General features: G+C 38.0%; 1 protein-coding gene across 1 annotated transcript in view; it reads right to left on the reverse strand.

Annotated features, from left to right (window-relative positions):
- Window positions 1-2207: 2207 nt before the first annotated feature.
- TRIM69 (tripartite motif containing 69) overlaps window positions 2208-18373 on the reverse strand; it is a 38193-nt gene continuing 22027 nt past the window's right edge. Inside the window, 7 exon segments of the mRNA XM_032623547.1 lie at window positions 2208-2647; window positions 2650-2748; window positions 12061-12185; window positions 12268-12290; window positions 13066-13299; window positions 15621-15716; window positions 16563-17039. Coding sequence (XP_032479438.1) covers window positions 2208-2647; window positions 2650-2748; window positions 12061-12185; window positions 12268-12290; window positions 13066-13299; window positions 15621-15716; window positions 16563-17039 — 1494 coding nt within the window.

Here is an 18373-nt window from a genome sequence, read left to right on the forward strand (position 1 = left end):
GTTCTAATTCCCCTGGTGATCTGAATAAAACATTCATTTTTTCTTTCCCTTTTTTTAAACACAGTTTTATTGTGGTATAATTTACATCTCAAAAAGTTGCCCATTATAAGTTTACAGTTCATTTATTTCTAGTATATTTATATAGCTATGCAACCATCAATATAAAACATTCATTTTTAAGAAGTTTATTTTCCAAATCTAGATTAGAATTTATATTCATTCCTACTCATCTTTCATTATGTCCAACTTAATCAATCTTCTCCTTAGAATTTTCTTCTATTCTGGTGAATATTGACCTCCCCTTTCTTTGAACTCTGTAGCACTTGTCTGTCCCCAAGGACAGACTTTAGATATCAATTATCTAGAATTCTATGACTTAACTAGACCCTCTTCTTTCTCCCAAATTCTTTGTCACATTACTTGAAATTTTACAGTGCCTAAAATCCCACCATTAGAATTATTTACTTATTTATATGGACTGTATATTAGCTAGTAAGTAGTATTGTGTTGATGTTAAATTTTCTGAATTTGATAATTTAGTACTGTGATTATGTAAGAGAATACCTTGGTTCTTAGAAGATACTTGCCGATGTATTTAGGAATAAGAATTATAATGCCTGCAACTTAATCTAAAGTAGTTCAGGAAAAATAACATTAGTAATAATTATACTCACACACAAAACCATATGGGGTGGATGTGGGGGAGAGAGACTAAGAAAATGTAGCAAAATGTTAATAACTGGTATTGTAGGTGGAGAGTATGGGAGTTATCATATAAATATGTAATTTTTCCTCTACGTTTGAATTTTTTTTTAAGATTAAAAAAGGAGAGAAATCATGTTCCTTTAGTTCAGTGGTTCCCTGCCCTAGCCACACGTTAGTAAGCTTTTACAAACTATGAATGCCTAGGCCCTATCTGCTAGAGAGTTTTATTTAATTGGTCTTAGGTGGGGTCCAGGCACCTGAATTTCTTTTATATCCCCCTAGATGAACCTTTTTTTTTCTTTTTATGCTTCTTTTATATCTTTCGAAGCATCTAGCAAGGCTCCAGGCACAAAATAGGTCCTATTACATTCCAGTTAAAATGAATTCATTTTTTTTCAAAAAAGGTAATTTCCTAAATGTAGCCATAACATGTCATGGCTGTTTGCCCAAATCAGCAGCTATAAATGTATGTATATTGTATATACCAACACTACACGAATATTACCTGTAGTTGTATGTATCCTTCCCACTATGACAGATAGGACAGAGGGCTTTTATCCTACCCAAAGAGCTGTGCTAATTGTAATTTTAGAGGGCCATACTGCAGGTCCTAAGTACTGCACCCCTGTCCCCCACCTCTCCCAAAAAACCTGTCAGATATAGAGCATGAAGCCCAGTTAGATGGGACTTCCAAAGGAAAGGAAATAGGGGTGGTTCATCAAGGGTACTGCTGAGATCAATAAACCTAAGAAGTTTAGGCTTAGAAAGAAGGAACAAGCTAGAGGATGAGTATATTGGAGAGGACACGATGAAATATATGGGTATTTAAATTATAGGCAGGAATGACTAAAAGGATATAGTCAAAAGTAAATGGAAATACTTACATGTATTTGAATACAGAAAAACAAGTGCTCCATAGGTAGGTAAAGCAAGAAAAAGGAACTGAGAAAGAGTCAGAGATTCGCTGGACTAAAAAGTATCTTGAGAGAATTCAAGACAAGATTATAAACTAGCCCAGAACATTTTATTTAAATCTCTGGAACAGTTTTTTTTTAATTACAGTAACAAGTTCCAGAAAATAAATATGTTGCAAAATGTATATTAAAAGATAATTAAATAGGAAGAAGAGCACACATCTAAAAATTTATCTATTGAGTCATTATGTTGGAGAATAAGGACAGTATGATAGAATTTCTGAGCACGTTTGAAAAGGGTTCCTGAGCGTCACAAACTCAAATTGCATTTTGCTCCAGTTATAATAGGATGATGATCATGCTCATGAGAATGGCTCCTGTGTCATAGTAGACCCCAGAGAGTTAGAATGACAGCTTGAAAACCTCCAGTGAAATCCACTTAGAACAGTGAGAACAGAATTCAATTTGTGAATCCTCTTTTCATTATTCCAGAGTTCCCCATAAATTGGGAAGAGAAACCAGTGAGACTGGTAAACTATTTCAGTACCTCTTTAATAATGCTCTGAATTTATACAATAGTATGACTAATTACTGTGGATGTAAGATACGCAATGGTTCTTTATTCTCTCCACCATCATTAAGGCAAGGGCAGAAGTAGGGATAAAGTTTCTCCATGAAGGTGCTACTGAAGGTGTAAATGTGGGTCATAGTTTTAGCATTGTAGAAGGATACCTGCCCTCCCTCATAATCCAGGTATATGCCCACCTTGTTGAGATTGTTAGTCAGTTTCATACTACAGGAAGGCAAATCCAGAGCCTTTAGATCAGTTTGGTTCCTTAGTCTTAAAAGCCAGAATCCTTGCTCAGGAGTTAGAGGACAGCTGCCCTTCCGAAGGATGGATTCTCTGACGACTCCAACTGTCCATTTTGTCTTCTTTGCTACTTCTACTTCCCAGTACCACCTTCCAGATGTGAAGCCTTTTGAGCCCAGCACAGCCACACTTGAGTCAAACCTCTCTGGATCATCAGCATTACCTGCTTAATGTCACCATGCCACACACTGGTTTGGTTTTTGGAAAGCACTAGATTTGGGTGAGCAGTTTTAGGGTCCAGAGTTAATGGAGATAGGCCTAGTAAGAAAATAAGAGAAAGCAGGGCATGGGGGAAAAGGCATGAATGCAGGTTCCCATAGATAGTATTTACATAGACACCAGTGCTTTATCTCCCCATGCCATATACTCTTAGACAGGCAGGTAATTACTTATATACTTTATATTGTTTTGATATCCATGTGGCTATATTCTAGACATTTTTATATTTGTGGTAAAAATCAGACTTTACTCTGAAGCAATTATTATACTCTAATAGAAAATTCAAATAAGATAAATCTGTACTAATAAATATAAGAAAATACAAATGCTGAAAGGGTAAAGATTAGGTAAGTGGGTCCTAGGAAAGCTTTCTAAGGGCAATAAGCATTTAGTTTTGATGTAACATCTATGAGATGTAATCAGGATGCTTTGGGTAAAAAAAGGCAAAAAAGGAATGAGTTAAAAAACAGTAGCTTACATGAGAAAGAAGATAAGGGCTTGCCTGTTAGAAGCAGGTGAGACTGAGCTAACTGGCACAGAATTTAGAGGACAATGGTGATAAGTTTACATTTGGTTTAATAGACACTGGGAACTTTTGAGGTCTGGAATGGTTGATGCCACTGATAATCAGAATGTGGTTCACAAACTGTGTAATTGCCAGTCTGTGACAGGATAGTACAGAATTGAGAGTAAGCTCTTGGAAACTTTCATAAAATTCTGACAGAGTTAATTTTGTCAGTTGATTTTGTTAAAAAACTGGGCTTGCACTTTGTAATCTTTGTTATTTTAATTCCACTTTTTCAAGTAATTATTTTATATCGTATTCTACAAACATATCAGTTTTAAAAACTGGTCCTTTATCACAGGTAATTTGAGAAGTATTGGTTTAGACAAATCAATGGGCAGCAGTGTAAAAAAGAATTTCTAAATGAAGAGAGATTGGAAGCATATCAGCAAGAAGGTGACACAAATTCTAGATGTGAGATCATTGAACCTTGGCACAAAATTTGATACAGGAAACACAAAAACTATCGTATGTTCACATCATGGACACAGATACAAATATGCATACATTTGTTGTTAATGGATTTATTTATACTTGGAAGGAAGATCAATCCAGTCTATCTCTCTCTTCTCAGAAAAGCTTGAATCTTTTCCATCATCCCAAGGATTTTTTCTTTCTAACAAGAGGCTTTGAAGAATCCTGAAATTTTCCCATATAGGCTGAATCTTCTCTCTCACACAGATCCTCATCCACTTTGGGTTGTTACTTTTTCCAGTGTGGGAACTAGGATTTCTTTGTAGGTATCATAAAGAATTCCTGCCAGCCTTTTAAGAACCACAGTCTGCTCTCATCACCAAACCTCTGACACCTCCAGCTAACTCAGCCGGCCTTGGTTTTGAGGATTCCTAGGAGTCAGCTTTGCATCCCCGCTTTTCTTCTTATGCCATGTTCAATCCAACAGTAAGTTCTGTCAGCTCCACATTTAAATATATTCTGAGCCTACTCAGAATATATAAACAGATAACTTCCACAAATACCACTGGCTTCGAACTACTGCAATAGCTTTTTAACTGTTCTGTTTCCACTCTTGCCTGTCTGCAGCCTATTCTGCCCATAACACGAATGAGATCATCCAGTTCTCCTACTCAAAATGCTCTTATGCTTCCCATCACCCAAGGTAAAATCCAGAGTCCTTACAGAGCAAACAAGACATACATGATTTACCCACTTCTCTGACCTCATTTCCCACCACTTACCACCCCCTTGCCCCATTTAGTTTGGTCCAACCACCTTTGCCTTTTGGCTGTTCCTTGAACATACTAAGCTCATTCCTACTTCAGAGACTTTACACTTTTCTTTCCTTGTCCCTAAACACTCTTTCCCCATATGTTCACTCCTTCACATCATTCAGGCCTTTATTCATGCAAGTTCAATAAAATGTTAATGATAGAATCTAGGTAGGTGTAGGAGTGTTCATTGTAAAAGTCTTTAAACTTTTCAGTATGTTTAGAAATGTCCACAGTAAAACATAGGGAGAGGGGACTGTTTGCTCAGAGAGGTTTTCTCTGGCCATTCTATCTAAAATAGCATGTTCATCTGTCTATCACTGTTTGTACTCTTATCCTGCTTTATTTTCTCTCATGAATAATTATTTACTGAGTATACCATGCTTTGTTTTCTTCACAGTAATTATCACTATGTGAAATTATTTACTTGTTCATTGTCTCTTCCACTGGAGTATAGTCTCTAGAAGGGCAGGGACCATATCTGTTTTGTTTCCTCATATATCTTCAAAATTTGAAACTGTTCCTAGGTATTCAAGTAACTATTTGTTAAACAAATAAACGAACTTCAATTAGAGTTCCATTTGAAACCTTGACACTAATTAATTTCACCATGCTTCATATTCCTGTTATCCTTGGCATAAACGCCCAGAATGTAGACTCTTCTAATGATTTATTCTCTACTGTACTTTTATCCCCACTCTTCTGTTCTTTACCTCCTCTGCCTTCATGCATCCTTCCACTGTTCCCACCCAACCCTTTCCACTCTGCCCTTTAGAACTACCTCCCTAATTATCTCTCCTGCATCCTCAGTTTACAGAATTCTCTCATCACTTCCTTAATTTAACATAAATCTGGCTGGTTCTTCCAAAAAACAAACTAACTAAAAAACAGCTTCCAGAAGTTCATGAGACTATTCATTTTCTAAATTCAGATGCCAGAGATCAGGTTGCCACCACTGCTACTTCCAGACCCATACTCTACTCCTCATCCTCATGTAAAAACTTCACTCTTCATTTGAGACTCTTGTGATTCCATTTCATATTTCCCTCTATCTCTATTTGATGCTATTATGTACAAAGTTCCTGGTTATACCCCCTGCACTTTGGGTTAACCTTACTTCTCTACCCCAAATCCAGCCCATCATCTCAAGTGATTTTACTATCTTTTATATACAGCTACTCTTCTATTCTTGCATGTCCTTGACTTTACTGCTGGTGACTTTTGACTCCATTACATCCAAGCTGTCCATATCAATGACTATATTCTGGATCTTGTAGTCATCAGGAACTATTCATTCTCTAAAATCTTCAATTCAGATATGCCATACTCTTTATTTTTTGAGCTTTCTCACTCTCATCTCTCCCTACAACCATTACTTGACTTCATTAACATCTCTGGTCCCCTATCTCTCTTTATTATCTCTCTTTCCTTCCTGGCTTAAAATCCTTCCCTAAACAGTTAGCAGTGATAGCTTTGTTGTCAATAGCCTCAACACTTTTATCCTCTTATGCTATTTCTGCAGCATCTGCCATGCAACTCTCTAACCTTGGATTTATTCAACTATTCAAATTAACACCCCAATTCCTGACCATTGCAGGAGGAAAATCACAAAATTGTGCATACAGGTACCGCTACAAATTCATTATTTCCACTCTGTGCTTGGCCATCAGCACTGCCCAGAACTCTTATATTTCCCAAATCAAATCCTCTCCAATTCCTCACAACAGCAATTTCAAACCTTCAACTCCCACCTCAAACCCCTATTCCACCACTTCCCTTCTCACTCCCAGGCAGAAGACTTCATCTCCTGTTTCACAGAGAAGCTACAGTATGTCTTATAGGAATCCCTCAATTCTTCCCACTCATACTGCAAACCCCACCCCACAGAATTGTTCACTTCTACCATCTTTATCTCCTCTCCAGTTTCAGAGGAAACTGTGGAAAGTCAATACCTCTCTCTGCTGTAGCTCTCACTCTTCCCTACTTCCACCAATTATTCCATTTCTTATACTGTTGATTTCTGCCTTTCTACAGGCTACTTCCCTTCAGCGTGTTTTCCATTCATACATCTTCCCTTCTTAGTGAAACTTCTCAAATGAGTGATCTATTCACTTCATTACTGCCTCATTCCAAATTACTCCTGAACCCTACACGATAACTTCTACTCATTCCACTCTTTTGAAATTAGCCTTGCCAAAGTCACCAGCTGTGGTTTAAAATATCTCTTTTCCAGTCATTTTCTAAATTGATCTTCGCATTTGGTGTGAATGACCATTCCCTTCTCTTTGACAGTCTCTCTGTTTTAGATTCCATGTGGACTTCATTTCCTGGTTTTTCTTTTATTTCTGTTGCCAGAATTCCTCAGTCTCTTCTGAGGCTTCATTGACCTTCATCTGTTGTTATTCTCTATAACATGCTCTCTCTTTGACTGTATGTTCTCAGTTTCCTTAGGAAATCTCATTTACATGAATAGCTTCAGCTACCCCGACTCTATATTGATTATTCCAGCCCTGGCCTCTCTCCTAAGCTCCAGTTAGAATAATTACCCATTTGAATATATTCACTTAGTTGTCCTGTAGGTCAACACAACATGGCCAAAACTGAACTCATCAGCACCCTCCAAAATCTGCATCTCCTGTATTTCCATCCTTGACATCACCTTTCTCTATCCCTTACCACCAGTTACTGTCCTGTATATTTCAGCTCCAGGAATTCTGTCTCCAGAATCTATTCTTTATTTCCCATTCCCATTCCCATGCCTCTGGCTTACATCTTAATAATGTTTCACCTAGAGGGTTGCTATAGACTCTAACTTGGTCTTCTAGCCTTTCCTGAGGAGCAGAAACTGTCTTTTATTTCCATATCCTTGGAGCCCAACTTAATGCTTAGCATGTAGTAGGCCCTCTAGAAGAGTGTGTTGAATGAATGAGTGAACTTTGGTGATATTTTACTAATACACACAAAACTAAAGGAAATATATTAAAATATTTTAAGTTAAACAATTCCCTACCCTGGAATACATGAAAAGCCATATTGTCCATGGTTGCTTTTTCACTGCAATGGCATACTTTCAACAAAGACCAAACAGCCCAAAAAGCCTAAAATATTTACTGTCTGACCCTTTACAGAAAAAGTATCAGCCCCTATCCTAAAGCAACAGCCTCATTTATAAGGCAGGAAAGAAGAAAATATGAATCTGCAGAATAAGCAAAGGCCTAGAAATAAGAAGTATAAAGTATATTTTACCAGCGTTTGACTATGGTACATTATTATTAAAATAGCCATCTATTAAATAAATCCCATTTGATTTTCTTAAATGTAAAATTATACCAAAAAGAAAAAAAATCAGTTTGTGCTTTCAATGATTGCTAAAAGTGAAATTTGATTTTATAGGCAAAGAATACAAGAAGAAAAACACTGTGATCCTGAGACAGCTAGAATTTGCAGGGTAGAGTAACACAGAGGAGGGAGCTGTACATAGACTTTCAAGCATCTACAAAGGGATTCCCTCAAGGCTGTGGCTGAATATTGCCACATGCATGCGGTGAAACTCACTAAGTCCAGAGAGAAAATCTCCAGAAAGCAGTAGGCCTAATAATTTCTAGAGCTCACACAAGACTGGGAATAGTTTTCAATCCTGTCAGCAAGAATGGAAAAATGTTATAGTATGTAGAACATCAGACAGAGTACTCAGAAGGTTAATACCTTAGAAAATTGACAAAGTTAACCCTAGATTAAAGGCTGCTCTTGAACCACTCTCACAAAGCTTAAAGGCTCAGCAAAGCTTAAAGTGTCAAAAGGAACAAAGTTATTTCAAATAACTTCACTAAATGCCAAAGTTAAATCCATAGAGCTTAAAGGATTACAACAAAATTCAGCAAATAGCAATGTAAAACTGATCATGTTTGACAGCCAGAAGAGACAAATCTCTCATGCAAAATTCCAAATAATTTATGTAGATACTCCACCCTCAAGGAGGAGGGAGCATAACTACCTACTTCTTAAGTGTGGGCTACACATAGTGACTTGCTTCCAAAGTATACAGTATGGAAAAGGGAGGGGGGAATAACTTTACAGTGGAGAAACTTGACAAACACTACCTCAGCTAGGTGATTAAAGCCAACATCAACGTCGTAAATTATGTTGACAGTATGTATGCTTGATATGATGTGATGAAAATGGCATTTTAACTCTGTGGTTTTCCTCTCAATAACTCATAAGCCTGGTCTTATCATGAGAAAATTATCAGACAAATTGCAATAATGTGGCATCCTATGAAATACATGACCAGTATTCCCCAAAACTGTCAAAGTCATCAAAAAACAAGGAAAGTCTGAGAAACTGTCACAGCCAAGAAGAGCTTAAAGAAACATGACAACTAAATGTAATGTGAAACCTTAGATGGGATCCTGGAATAGAAAAATGACATTAGGTAAAAAAAGAAGGAAATCTAAAGAAACTATTGACTTTAGTTAATAGTAATGTATTAGTATTGATTCATTGATTATAAATCATGTATCACACTAAATATAAGATAATAATATAAACTAGGAATGAGGTATACAAGAACTCTCTGTACTATCTTTTCAATTTTTCTGTAAATCTAAAAGTATTCTAAAAAAATTAAGTCAATTAAAAATTTTAAAAAATACCAGCCATGCAAAGCAGCAGGAAAATATGACCTACAGTCTCAAGAAAACTCACGCAATAACAACATGTTAGAAATTACAATAGTGGTGGAATTAGCAAAGACATTAAAACAGCTATTATATATATCTTCCATTTGCATGAAAATGTAGACGAAACAATAACATGGTATGGAGAGAAACTGAAGATATAAAAAGACCCAACTTTTTGAAGAAATGAAATGTATCTGAAATGAAAAACATCTTGAACAGGATTAACAGAAGATTAGACAGTGCAGGTGAAAAGATGAGAGAACTGGGCTTCCCTGGTGGCTCAGTGGTTGAGAGTCTGCCTGCCGATGCAGGGGACACAGGTTCGTGCCCCCGTCTGGGAAGATCCCAAATGCTGTGGAGCGGCTGGGCCCGTGAGCCATGACCGCTGGGCCTGCGCGTCCGGAGTCTGTGCTCCGTGGCAGGAAAGGCCACAGCAGTGAGAGGCCCGCATACTGCAAAAAAAAAAAAAAAAAAAAATGAGAGAACTTGAATAGCAAGAGAAGCTATTCAAAATGAAGCACAGAAAGAAAAAAAAGGCTAAAAAATGCTGAACATCAATGACAAGTGAGACAATTTTAGGTGGTCTGACATATGTAAAATTAGAGTTCCAGAAGGAGAGAAGAAAAGGTGGATAGGTAAAAAAAGCTCTTGAAGAAATAATAGCTGACATTTTCCCAAACTTGGTGAAAACAATAAACCCATTGATCCAAGAAACTCAATGAACCACAAACTAAATAAATAAAAAGAAAACACACCAAGATCCAGCATAATCAAACTAGTGGAAACAAGTGACAAAAAAAGTAAATCTTACAAGGAGAAAAGAGATAGTACATACAGAGAAATGAATATAAAAATGGTAATAGACATCTCATCAGAAACTATACAAGTAAGAAAACAATGGAGTGACTTTTTATATTAGTGAAAAGAAGTCCATTAACCCAGAATTCTATATGAGGGAATATATCTTTCAAAAAAATAAGGTAAAATAAAACTGTGGTGGTATCCAAACATTGTCAAGAGAAAACCCAATATGTAGTGAAAGATGAAAAAAGTGACATAAAAATGGAGATTGATATTAAGAGAAACAAAAAGAGTCTTCTAGATCAGCGTGGACAGTACTCCATATGGATGAACCAGAGGCCAAAGGGAGGGAAAAAAAAGAAGCTGAAGGCAAAGCGAAAGAAAGAAAAGGGGGAAAGCAAAGCAAAGGCAGTAAAGGCAGTGAAGGGTTTGGCCTGGTAGACTCTTAAAAACGAAAAATGTCACATGGGATAGATCTTTGATTAGAATGTATACATTAGTTTCAGCTTCCACCAAATGAAAACTTTATTTCCATATTTTAACTTAGCCTTTTTCAATTTAAACGCAGCGTAACTTCTCAAATTTGTTTTGGGAACTTTAATAAAATATCCTTTTTTTTTTTTTTTTTTTTTGGGGTACGTGGGCCTCTCACTGTTGTGGCCTCTCCCGTTGCGGAGCACAGGCTCTGAACGCCCAGGCTCAGCGGCCATGGCTCACGGGCCCAGCCGCTCTGTGGCATGTGGGATCTTCCCAGACCGGGGCACGGACCCGTGTCCCGTGTCCCCTGCATCGGCAGGCGGACTCTCAACCACTGCGCCACCAGGGAAGCCCCCTAAAATATCTTTTTTGATGGAGTTAAAAAAATCAAAAAGATTAACATTAATCAAGTTCTGGCAAGGATTTGGAGAAACCAGGACTCTCATTCACTGGAGGTGGGAATTAAGACAGTACCACCACTTAAGAAAAAAAATGTGATAGTTTCTTATAGTTAAGCATATACCTAACATACAACCTAGCAATCCCATCACGAGATATTTCCCCTAAAGAAATTAAAACACAAAGATTTGTAAACAAATGTTCAGGCAAGTTTATTCATACTAGCCATAAACTAGAAACTACCCAAACGTCCATCAGTTGGTGAATGAATAAGCAAATTGTGATGTATCCATAAAATACAGTGATTGATACATGCAACAACATAGGTGAATCTCAAAAAGCATTTTGCTAAGTGAAAAAAGCCAAACAGAAAAGACTACATAATGTATGGTTCCACTTATATGAGATTTTAGAAAAGACAACTAAAGTGAAATAAAGTAGATCAGTGAGTGTCAGTGGCTGAGGCTAGAAGAAAAGGATTGACTGCAAAGGGGTATGCGGGAACTTTCTGGGATGACAGAAATTTTCTATATCTTGATTTTGGAGATGTTTACATAAGTGTATACGTTTGTCACACTCATCAAATTGTACTTTACAATTGGTGAATTTTATTCTGTGTTAATTATACCTCAGTACTGTTTTTTTTTTTCAGTGTCAGTTACCTGGAAAAATTAACAGGGATAGATTTGTGATTTTCATTAAATCAGTAACTACAAATAATAATGAGTCTATATGAAGTCTATAAAAAACTTTATTTAGAGCTTTATTTCTGTAATGATTTTTATAGATCTCTAAACAGTCTCCTGAGATGAGATAACTCCATGTTATAAACGTCAAGCACAAGAGGAACTGTATTCATACACACGATGAGTATGTACAGCAACCTCCTCCTCCAGGGCAGAGATGCCTCAGGGAGTTACATAACTGTTTTAGAAAAACATTAAAATATTGGTTGTCACATTTGATAGAACAATCAAACAAAATCGTAGGCTGAGAAGTAATTCGGACATCAGACTCTGTTTACCAGTACAAAGTCATAAATTCTTAGGTGACGGTAAGAGAAGAAATTCAGTCGTACCAACTAGCCTTCTTTTGGCTAAACTTCACCCCTCCTTCTGTCCAGACTCTAACGTACTATTTAGGGCCACAGAAGACATCCCACAGATGAAACATAAAGGAACAAATAACTACTACCCACTGATACCTGGAGAGAGAGTGGACTGCATTTCCCTCCACATCATATACTGGATGGGACCTTTGAACAGGCCTGGGTTCAGCTTTCTGGAGATAAGCTCTCTGGGTGTCAGCACCCTCATTCCTTGCTCCAAGCTGCAGGGGACATAAATCATTTATTCTTAGACATCCTCCAGGGACTGAAGGAAGGGTATTAATACCACAGGGAAACACTTACCTATCCAAGAGAGGTGTGATGTCCTAGGAGAGGAAAGGAGAAATAGAAAGGTTAGATGCCTGTTCATCAGCTCCAGAAATGTCTTTGGTCATACTGGCCACCACCAGAATTTGATGGTTAAAACTGTGATCCTATGCAGATGGTCCCCATCCCATTGCCACCAACTCCTCTCATCCTCCATATGCCTTTTCTGATCTTCATCCTTCATCTATCCCAGGTTAAACTGGCTTACTTTGCTCTGATTTTCTAGAGTTCCCTTTTACAGGGAACAAGAAAGAAATTAAGGTTAAGCTATTTTTGCCTACACTGCCACATAGTCTCAGGAGAAAAACACAGTAGGTATTCCAACCCCAAGGCCACTTTTCCTTACTCTGGCTAATCAAGCTTCTGATCATTGAGGTAGTAACCAATGCCACTTTAGAGGTGAAGCGTGAGGAAGTAAAAATTGACCAACAGCTTTTCAAACAGGTCAATTTATGATTGCTGAGAGCCAGTAAAAGATACAACTTTTTGGCAACATTCTTACTTTTGAGAAATAAAGCTTCAAATTTCTTTATGGAGAAATATTAAAACATGCTGGTTTTAATGGCATTTTATTATCTTCTTTTCTAGGAGTGTGAAAGTAAAGCTTTCAACTGAGTATAAGGTAAAAGCAGCCTCCTGCTTTTCTCCCAAGGAATCTTAAACGCACTACAGCAGTTCTTTTACCCTCCTGGAGGGGAAAATCTGCTTCTACACCCTTTCCAACCCTCTTTCCCCCTCTATTGTACCCATAGTCATGTTGGTATGGAGTCTCACTTTGAGAAAGTCGAAGGAGTTCTGCTGTTCCATCCGTGCCTGGATGCTCACCAACATCTCCCTGGCTAGGAGGCACTGTTCTTGAATGTGGCTCAGATTCAGCTCCATCTCCTCATTCAAGGCTTTCCCCTCTTCTCGGAGCTCATTTAAAGCGTCCTTTTCTTTGCTGTGCAGGAACTGATGCAGCTTTAGAAACTCCAAGGAGATGTGTTGCTGCAGATGTAGCTTGTTTTCCTGGAAAACTCCATGATCATCACCATGGTAATTATTGTGATTAACACTTGAGGTTGAGGCCCACACCACTAACACTCATACAACTTGGGAAACACTATAACAGAAAAATGCATGCAAATGGCTGAGTATCAACATTCAACTGTACTAAAAGGAGCCCTTTGGGAGACTTACTCTGTCTTTCCCAGCTAGTTTAATAGTTCAGCACGAAATAGTCAAAAGTCATCCTAGGTTCCTATTACAGTACTGAGGTGGTAACCAATGCCATATTAAATAAGACCATGGGGTTAATCAAACATTTTTAAATGAATGATAATTCCCTTTTATCCAGAAGTACAAACCAATATCTACCAAGTGATTCTGTTAGACTGGGTCCATATGAGGCTGGAAGAACTGTCCTTTTTTAAGAAATGAGAACTAAGGGAGATGCCATTTCTGCTGCCAGGACAATATAGAAAAAGCAAGAGATGGGCAATGTCTGAAGCACTGAAATTGATAACTGCTACACTGGCATCTCTTTTCTTAGGTGACCTCAACATCCTCATGGGTATGCCATCTGACATCCTGGCTTCTCAGTTCCTCATCATCATTTCTAGTGATTTTTACCTTTATCTACTCGTTCTTTTTGTCACATTAAGGATTTTATCATCCCCAGCAATTGTACCATCTCTAAAATTACTTTTTATGCTCAGTTACTCAGGTACCCCTATTGCAACAACTATCAGGTCTCATTGAAACTTCCTGTTCATTGACCCCTTCATTTCCATTCATCAACTTCTCTCTCTTCGTGTCCCCTATTATCCAGCTTACATTCTATGGTCAGTCATTATAATTGCACTCTTAAAATAGTCTTAACTCTCACTGTCCTCTAGGTCAGACTTTTCCATTTTTCCTTTTACCTGTTTCACCACTATCTCTCAGTCTTATTTGTTGGTTCTGTCTCCTCTAACCAAACTCTAAATATTAGATTACTTGATATTCTTCCCGGGGCTCTTTTCCCTTCTCATTCTACACTCTCTTTCTAGGTAATAGCCTCTCCTTTCACAACTTTAAATACAATCTATATGCTGACTTCTTATTTTCATCCTAGAGCAACTTCTGAGCTCCAGATTCCTATATCCAACTGTCTGTCTGATATCATCACTCACCTCTCACATCTAATCAATCCCCACATGCAGGTAATTTTTATTTCCAAAGCATATGCTGAAGCTATTTATTTCTTTTGATCTCTACTGCCTTTCTAGTCCAAGCCATCATCATTTTCTGGGATCACTGCCGCAGCCCTCTGCTAACCATTATCCTTGTCATTGTGTTTCTCCAATCCATACTCCACATAGCCACCAGACTGATGCTTTCAAAATGAGATGAAGCCATGTCCTATTTAAACCCTTTAATGACTTCTCATTATTCCCAGGATGAAGTTCAAAATTCCTAACATTATCTACAAGGGCCTACATGATTGGCCCCATATCTGCCTTTTCAGTCTCATCTTGCTTACCATGATCCAGCTTAATTGGCCTTCTCTCTGTTTAACATAACAACTAACTTCCTGTCTCAGAACTTTTCCGTATGCTCTTTCCTCTTCACAGAACATTTTCCAGGCAATTTCCTTCATATTCACCTGACCCAGTTCACTTGGCTAAGGATAACACTTATCCTTTCAATTCTCAATTTTTAATAAGTGGCTTCTTCAAAGAACACCCAGTCTAGATTAGGTTCTGCATTTATATGCTCTAATATACCCTATATTTTCATTTATAGTAGTTACCACAGTTGTTGTTTTATTGTTATTGGTGGGATTGTTTAATTAACATCTATCTCCCACCATGGTAGGAATATAGTGTCTAGTATAATACCTGACCCACTCAATAAATATTTGTTGAATGAATGAATGTTGACTATAATAGCTGAACTAGGAACTCTTACAACAAGAACAAGATTCTCTTGAGACATCATTTCCATCTATCCTTCTTCTTTCCCTCATTTACATATTTCTTCTTCCAGATGCCAAATGCCAGAGAAGACACCCCTCTACAGAATAATTAATGAAGAAACAGAACTCCCAGTTTATTCCCCCAACCTAGGAACTGATTTGCCAAGTCTCTAACCATTAACCTCCTGTGAAGTTGAAAGTATAAGCAGTAGTTTTATTTAGTTTTAGGGAAGCTAGAAAAAAATCAAATCAGATGAGAAAAGCCAGCAATCTGAGAGACCTGGGTTCAAAGGTGCCTGGTATGTAAAGGTACCTTTCCACTCACATAGCTGAAGTTACAAGGAGGGTATATTCCGGTTGTATCTCATAACCCCTCTACCCTGCTCCTCACCTTGTGAGCAGCAATAGCATCTTTCTGCATGTTCCTCAGGGACTGAAGTTCCTTCAGGGTTGCCTCCAGTTGACCCTGATGGATAGTAAGCTCCTCCTGGGAATACCGTGTAGAATTAACACAAGGTAATTGAGAGATAAAGGGCCATAAGGGACATCTCCCCCAAAGCCCCAGGGTGTCAGGGGAAAAAAAAGCAAGCTCTTGTTACAAAAGTCTCCTTTAGCCTGTATCGTAATTCCTGTCTCTTCCAAAAATTGTGAAGAAAATTACAAGCAGCAGAAAAACTTAGTTTTATCCTCTTATTAGCTAACTTCAGGGGTTTGAAGAAGATAACAGAGCTCTATATATTTTCTACTCTAGTTACACTGTTCTCACTCTCTATACTTTTACTTGCATTGTTCTCACTTAAAACTCTCATTTCTTCCTTCTGCCCATCCAAATTCAAATAATTTTCCAGTTCAAGCCTTCTTTCACCATGCCTCCCCTGACTATTTCAGTTTTCTCTAATCTCCTCTGAAATTCTAAACATTTGTGAATTACAAATGTGACAAAAATTTAGCTCACAGCAGTAGACTATCTTATATTGCTTTGGTTGTTTTATTCATTTTAAACTTGACTAAATTTCAAGACTTTTATAACAAAAGCAATATCTTATATGTCCATATTCTGTACAGTGTCTAGTAGAATGCTGTCATGGCAGGGTTTGGGTAAATATTTGATTGACTGAGGGAGTAGACCAGAGCTCCTTCACTGCTTTCCTATAATTGGCAACTATAGAAAAAGAACTTTGCAAGATATATTGTATTTTCTGAGCACTCTGAGCTTTCTAGTAATCATCTGGATAAGGGGTGGTATTGGAAGAGAGAAGAAGTCCAACAAAAGATTTTTCCCAGCCTTCCTAAGGAATTGCTCAGGATTGCTCAAAACCCAGGGCTCACCCACCGTGAAGAAACGGACAGCATCAGAGATCTGCAGGAATTCTTTAGACTGCCCCACAGACAATCGAACATCTTTGCATTGGAAGCATATCAGTTTCCCGTCTGGCTTACTGAACAGTTTCAGGTTCTCTCCATGCTCTGGGCACTGTGGATGGCCCTTGAATAGGGGTAGCTTCTTAATCTTCTCTACCAGCTTCTCCAGTACAAGGTTAAATGTACAGTTGCTGTATTGACATAGCATCTTACACTCAGGACAGAATGTTTCTTGTGCTTGCTGCTTCCAAAAGTTTTGGATACAAGACTGACAGAAGTTGTGGCCACAGCTTAGCATCAGTGGATCACGAAACCAATCATTACACAGTGGGCAGTATAACTCCATAGTAATATCTTGTATCTGCACTTTAGAGGGTATCTGGGTGATGAAATCATTCACTTCAACGTAGTTGTCTGGGTCAATGTTGACAGAGGTGTTGGAAGATACCTTTGGAAAAGAAAAGCTAAAATGAGTTTCTCTTTCTCATTGCCCATTTCAGCATTCCAGGATAGTGGGCTCTATTCCTAAAGGAGCTGAGAATTGATGCAGTCAGAGTAAAAGCACCATAATCTCTTCTTTGAAAGTGATCAATAAATTCATTGTTATCTAACATCATAGTTTATTACTACTCCCAACATTATTAAACTTTAATAGAGAACCAAGGCAGAAGAAGAAAGAGTACTCAATCAAAGAAATGTATTTCGTTGTACATCGCTTCTTCCACCCACTTTCTCTATGTATCAGTTGAAAGGTTTACTTCCAGCTTCTGTTCTACTAGTTATTACCTTTTTGTTTTGTTTTGTTTTCTGGAAGTCATATGCAAAGAATTGGAAGATCAGTCAGATTCCTCAGTCAATGGCATAATATCACCAACTATAATATCATCCAGGCCCTCCACCCATCCTTTTTATTTGTTTTTGTTTTTGTTTTTGTTTTTTTGCAGTATGCGGGCCTCCAACTGCTGTGGCCTCTCCTATCGCAGAGCACAGGCTCCGGACGCGCAGGCCCAGCGGCCATGGCCCACGGGCCCAGCCGCTCCGTGGCACGTGGGATCCTCCTGGACCAGGGCACGAACCCGTGTCCCCTGCATCAGCAGGCAGACTCTCAACCACTGCACCACCAGGGAAGTACCACCCATCCTTTTTAAAAAACACGTTACAGAAATAACATTTATACAGAAAAATGCAGAATCATAAGTGTACAGCTCAGTAACTTTTCACAAAATGAACACATCTGTGTAATCATCACCCCAATCAAGAAACATTTTCAGCATCCCAGAAGCTCCCCATATGCCTGCTTCAAGTCACTATCCCTCATCAAGGTTGACCCCCATCCTGACTTCCAACACTATACATTAGTTTTGCCTGTTTTTGAATTTTATATAAATGCAGCCATGCAATATATACTCTTTTGTTGTTGGATTCTTTGGTCAACATTATATTTGTGAGATTTATTCATATTCTATATAATTGTGGTCCATTCAACCTCGTTGCTGTATAGTATCCATTGTGTAAATATACCATAATTTATTTCTCCATTCTACCGTTGATGGACTTTTAGGTAATTACCAGTGTGGACCTATTATAAATAGTGTTGCTAAGAACATTCCTGCTCATGTTCTTTGGTGAAAAAATGTTATATACAGACATACCTTGGAGATGTTGCAGGTTGGGTTCCATACCACCACAATAAAGTGAATATCACAGTAAAGTGAGTAACACAAAATTTTTGGTTTTCCAGTGCATATAAAAGTTATTACTGTAGTCTATTACATGTGCAAT

This window comes from Phocoena sinus, chromosome 2, assembly GCF_008692025.1.
Source record: "Phocoena sinus isolate mPhoSin1 chromosome 2, mPhoSin1.pri, whole genome shotgun sequence".
In the NCBI taxonomy this organism is placed as follows: domain Eukaryota; kingdom Metazoa; phylum Chordata; class Mammalia; order Artiodactyla; family Phocoenidae; genus Phocoena; species Phocoena sinus.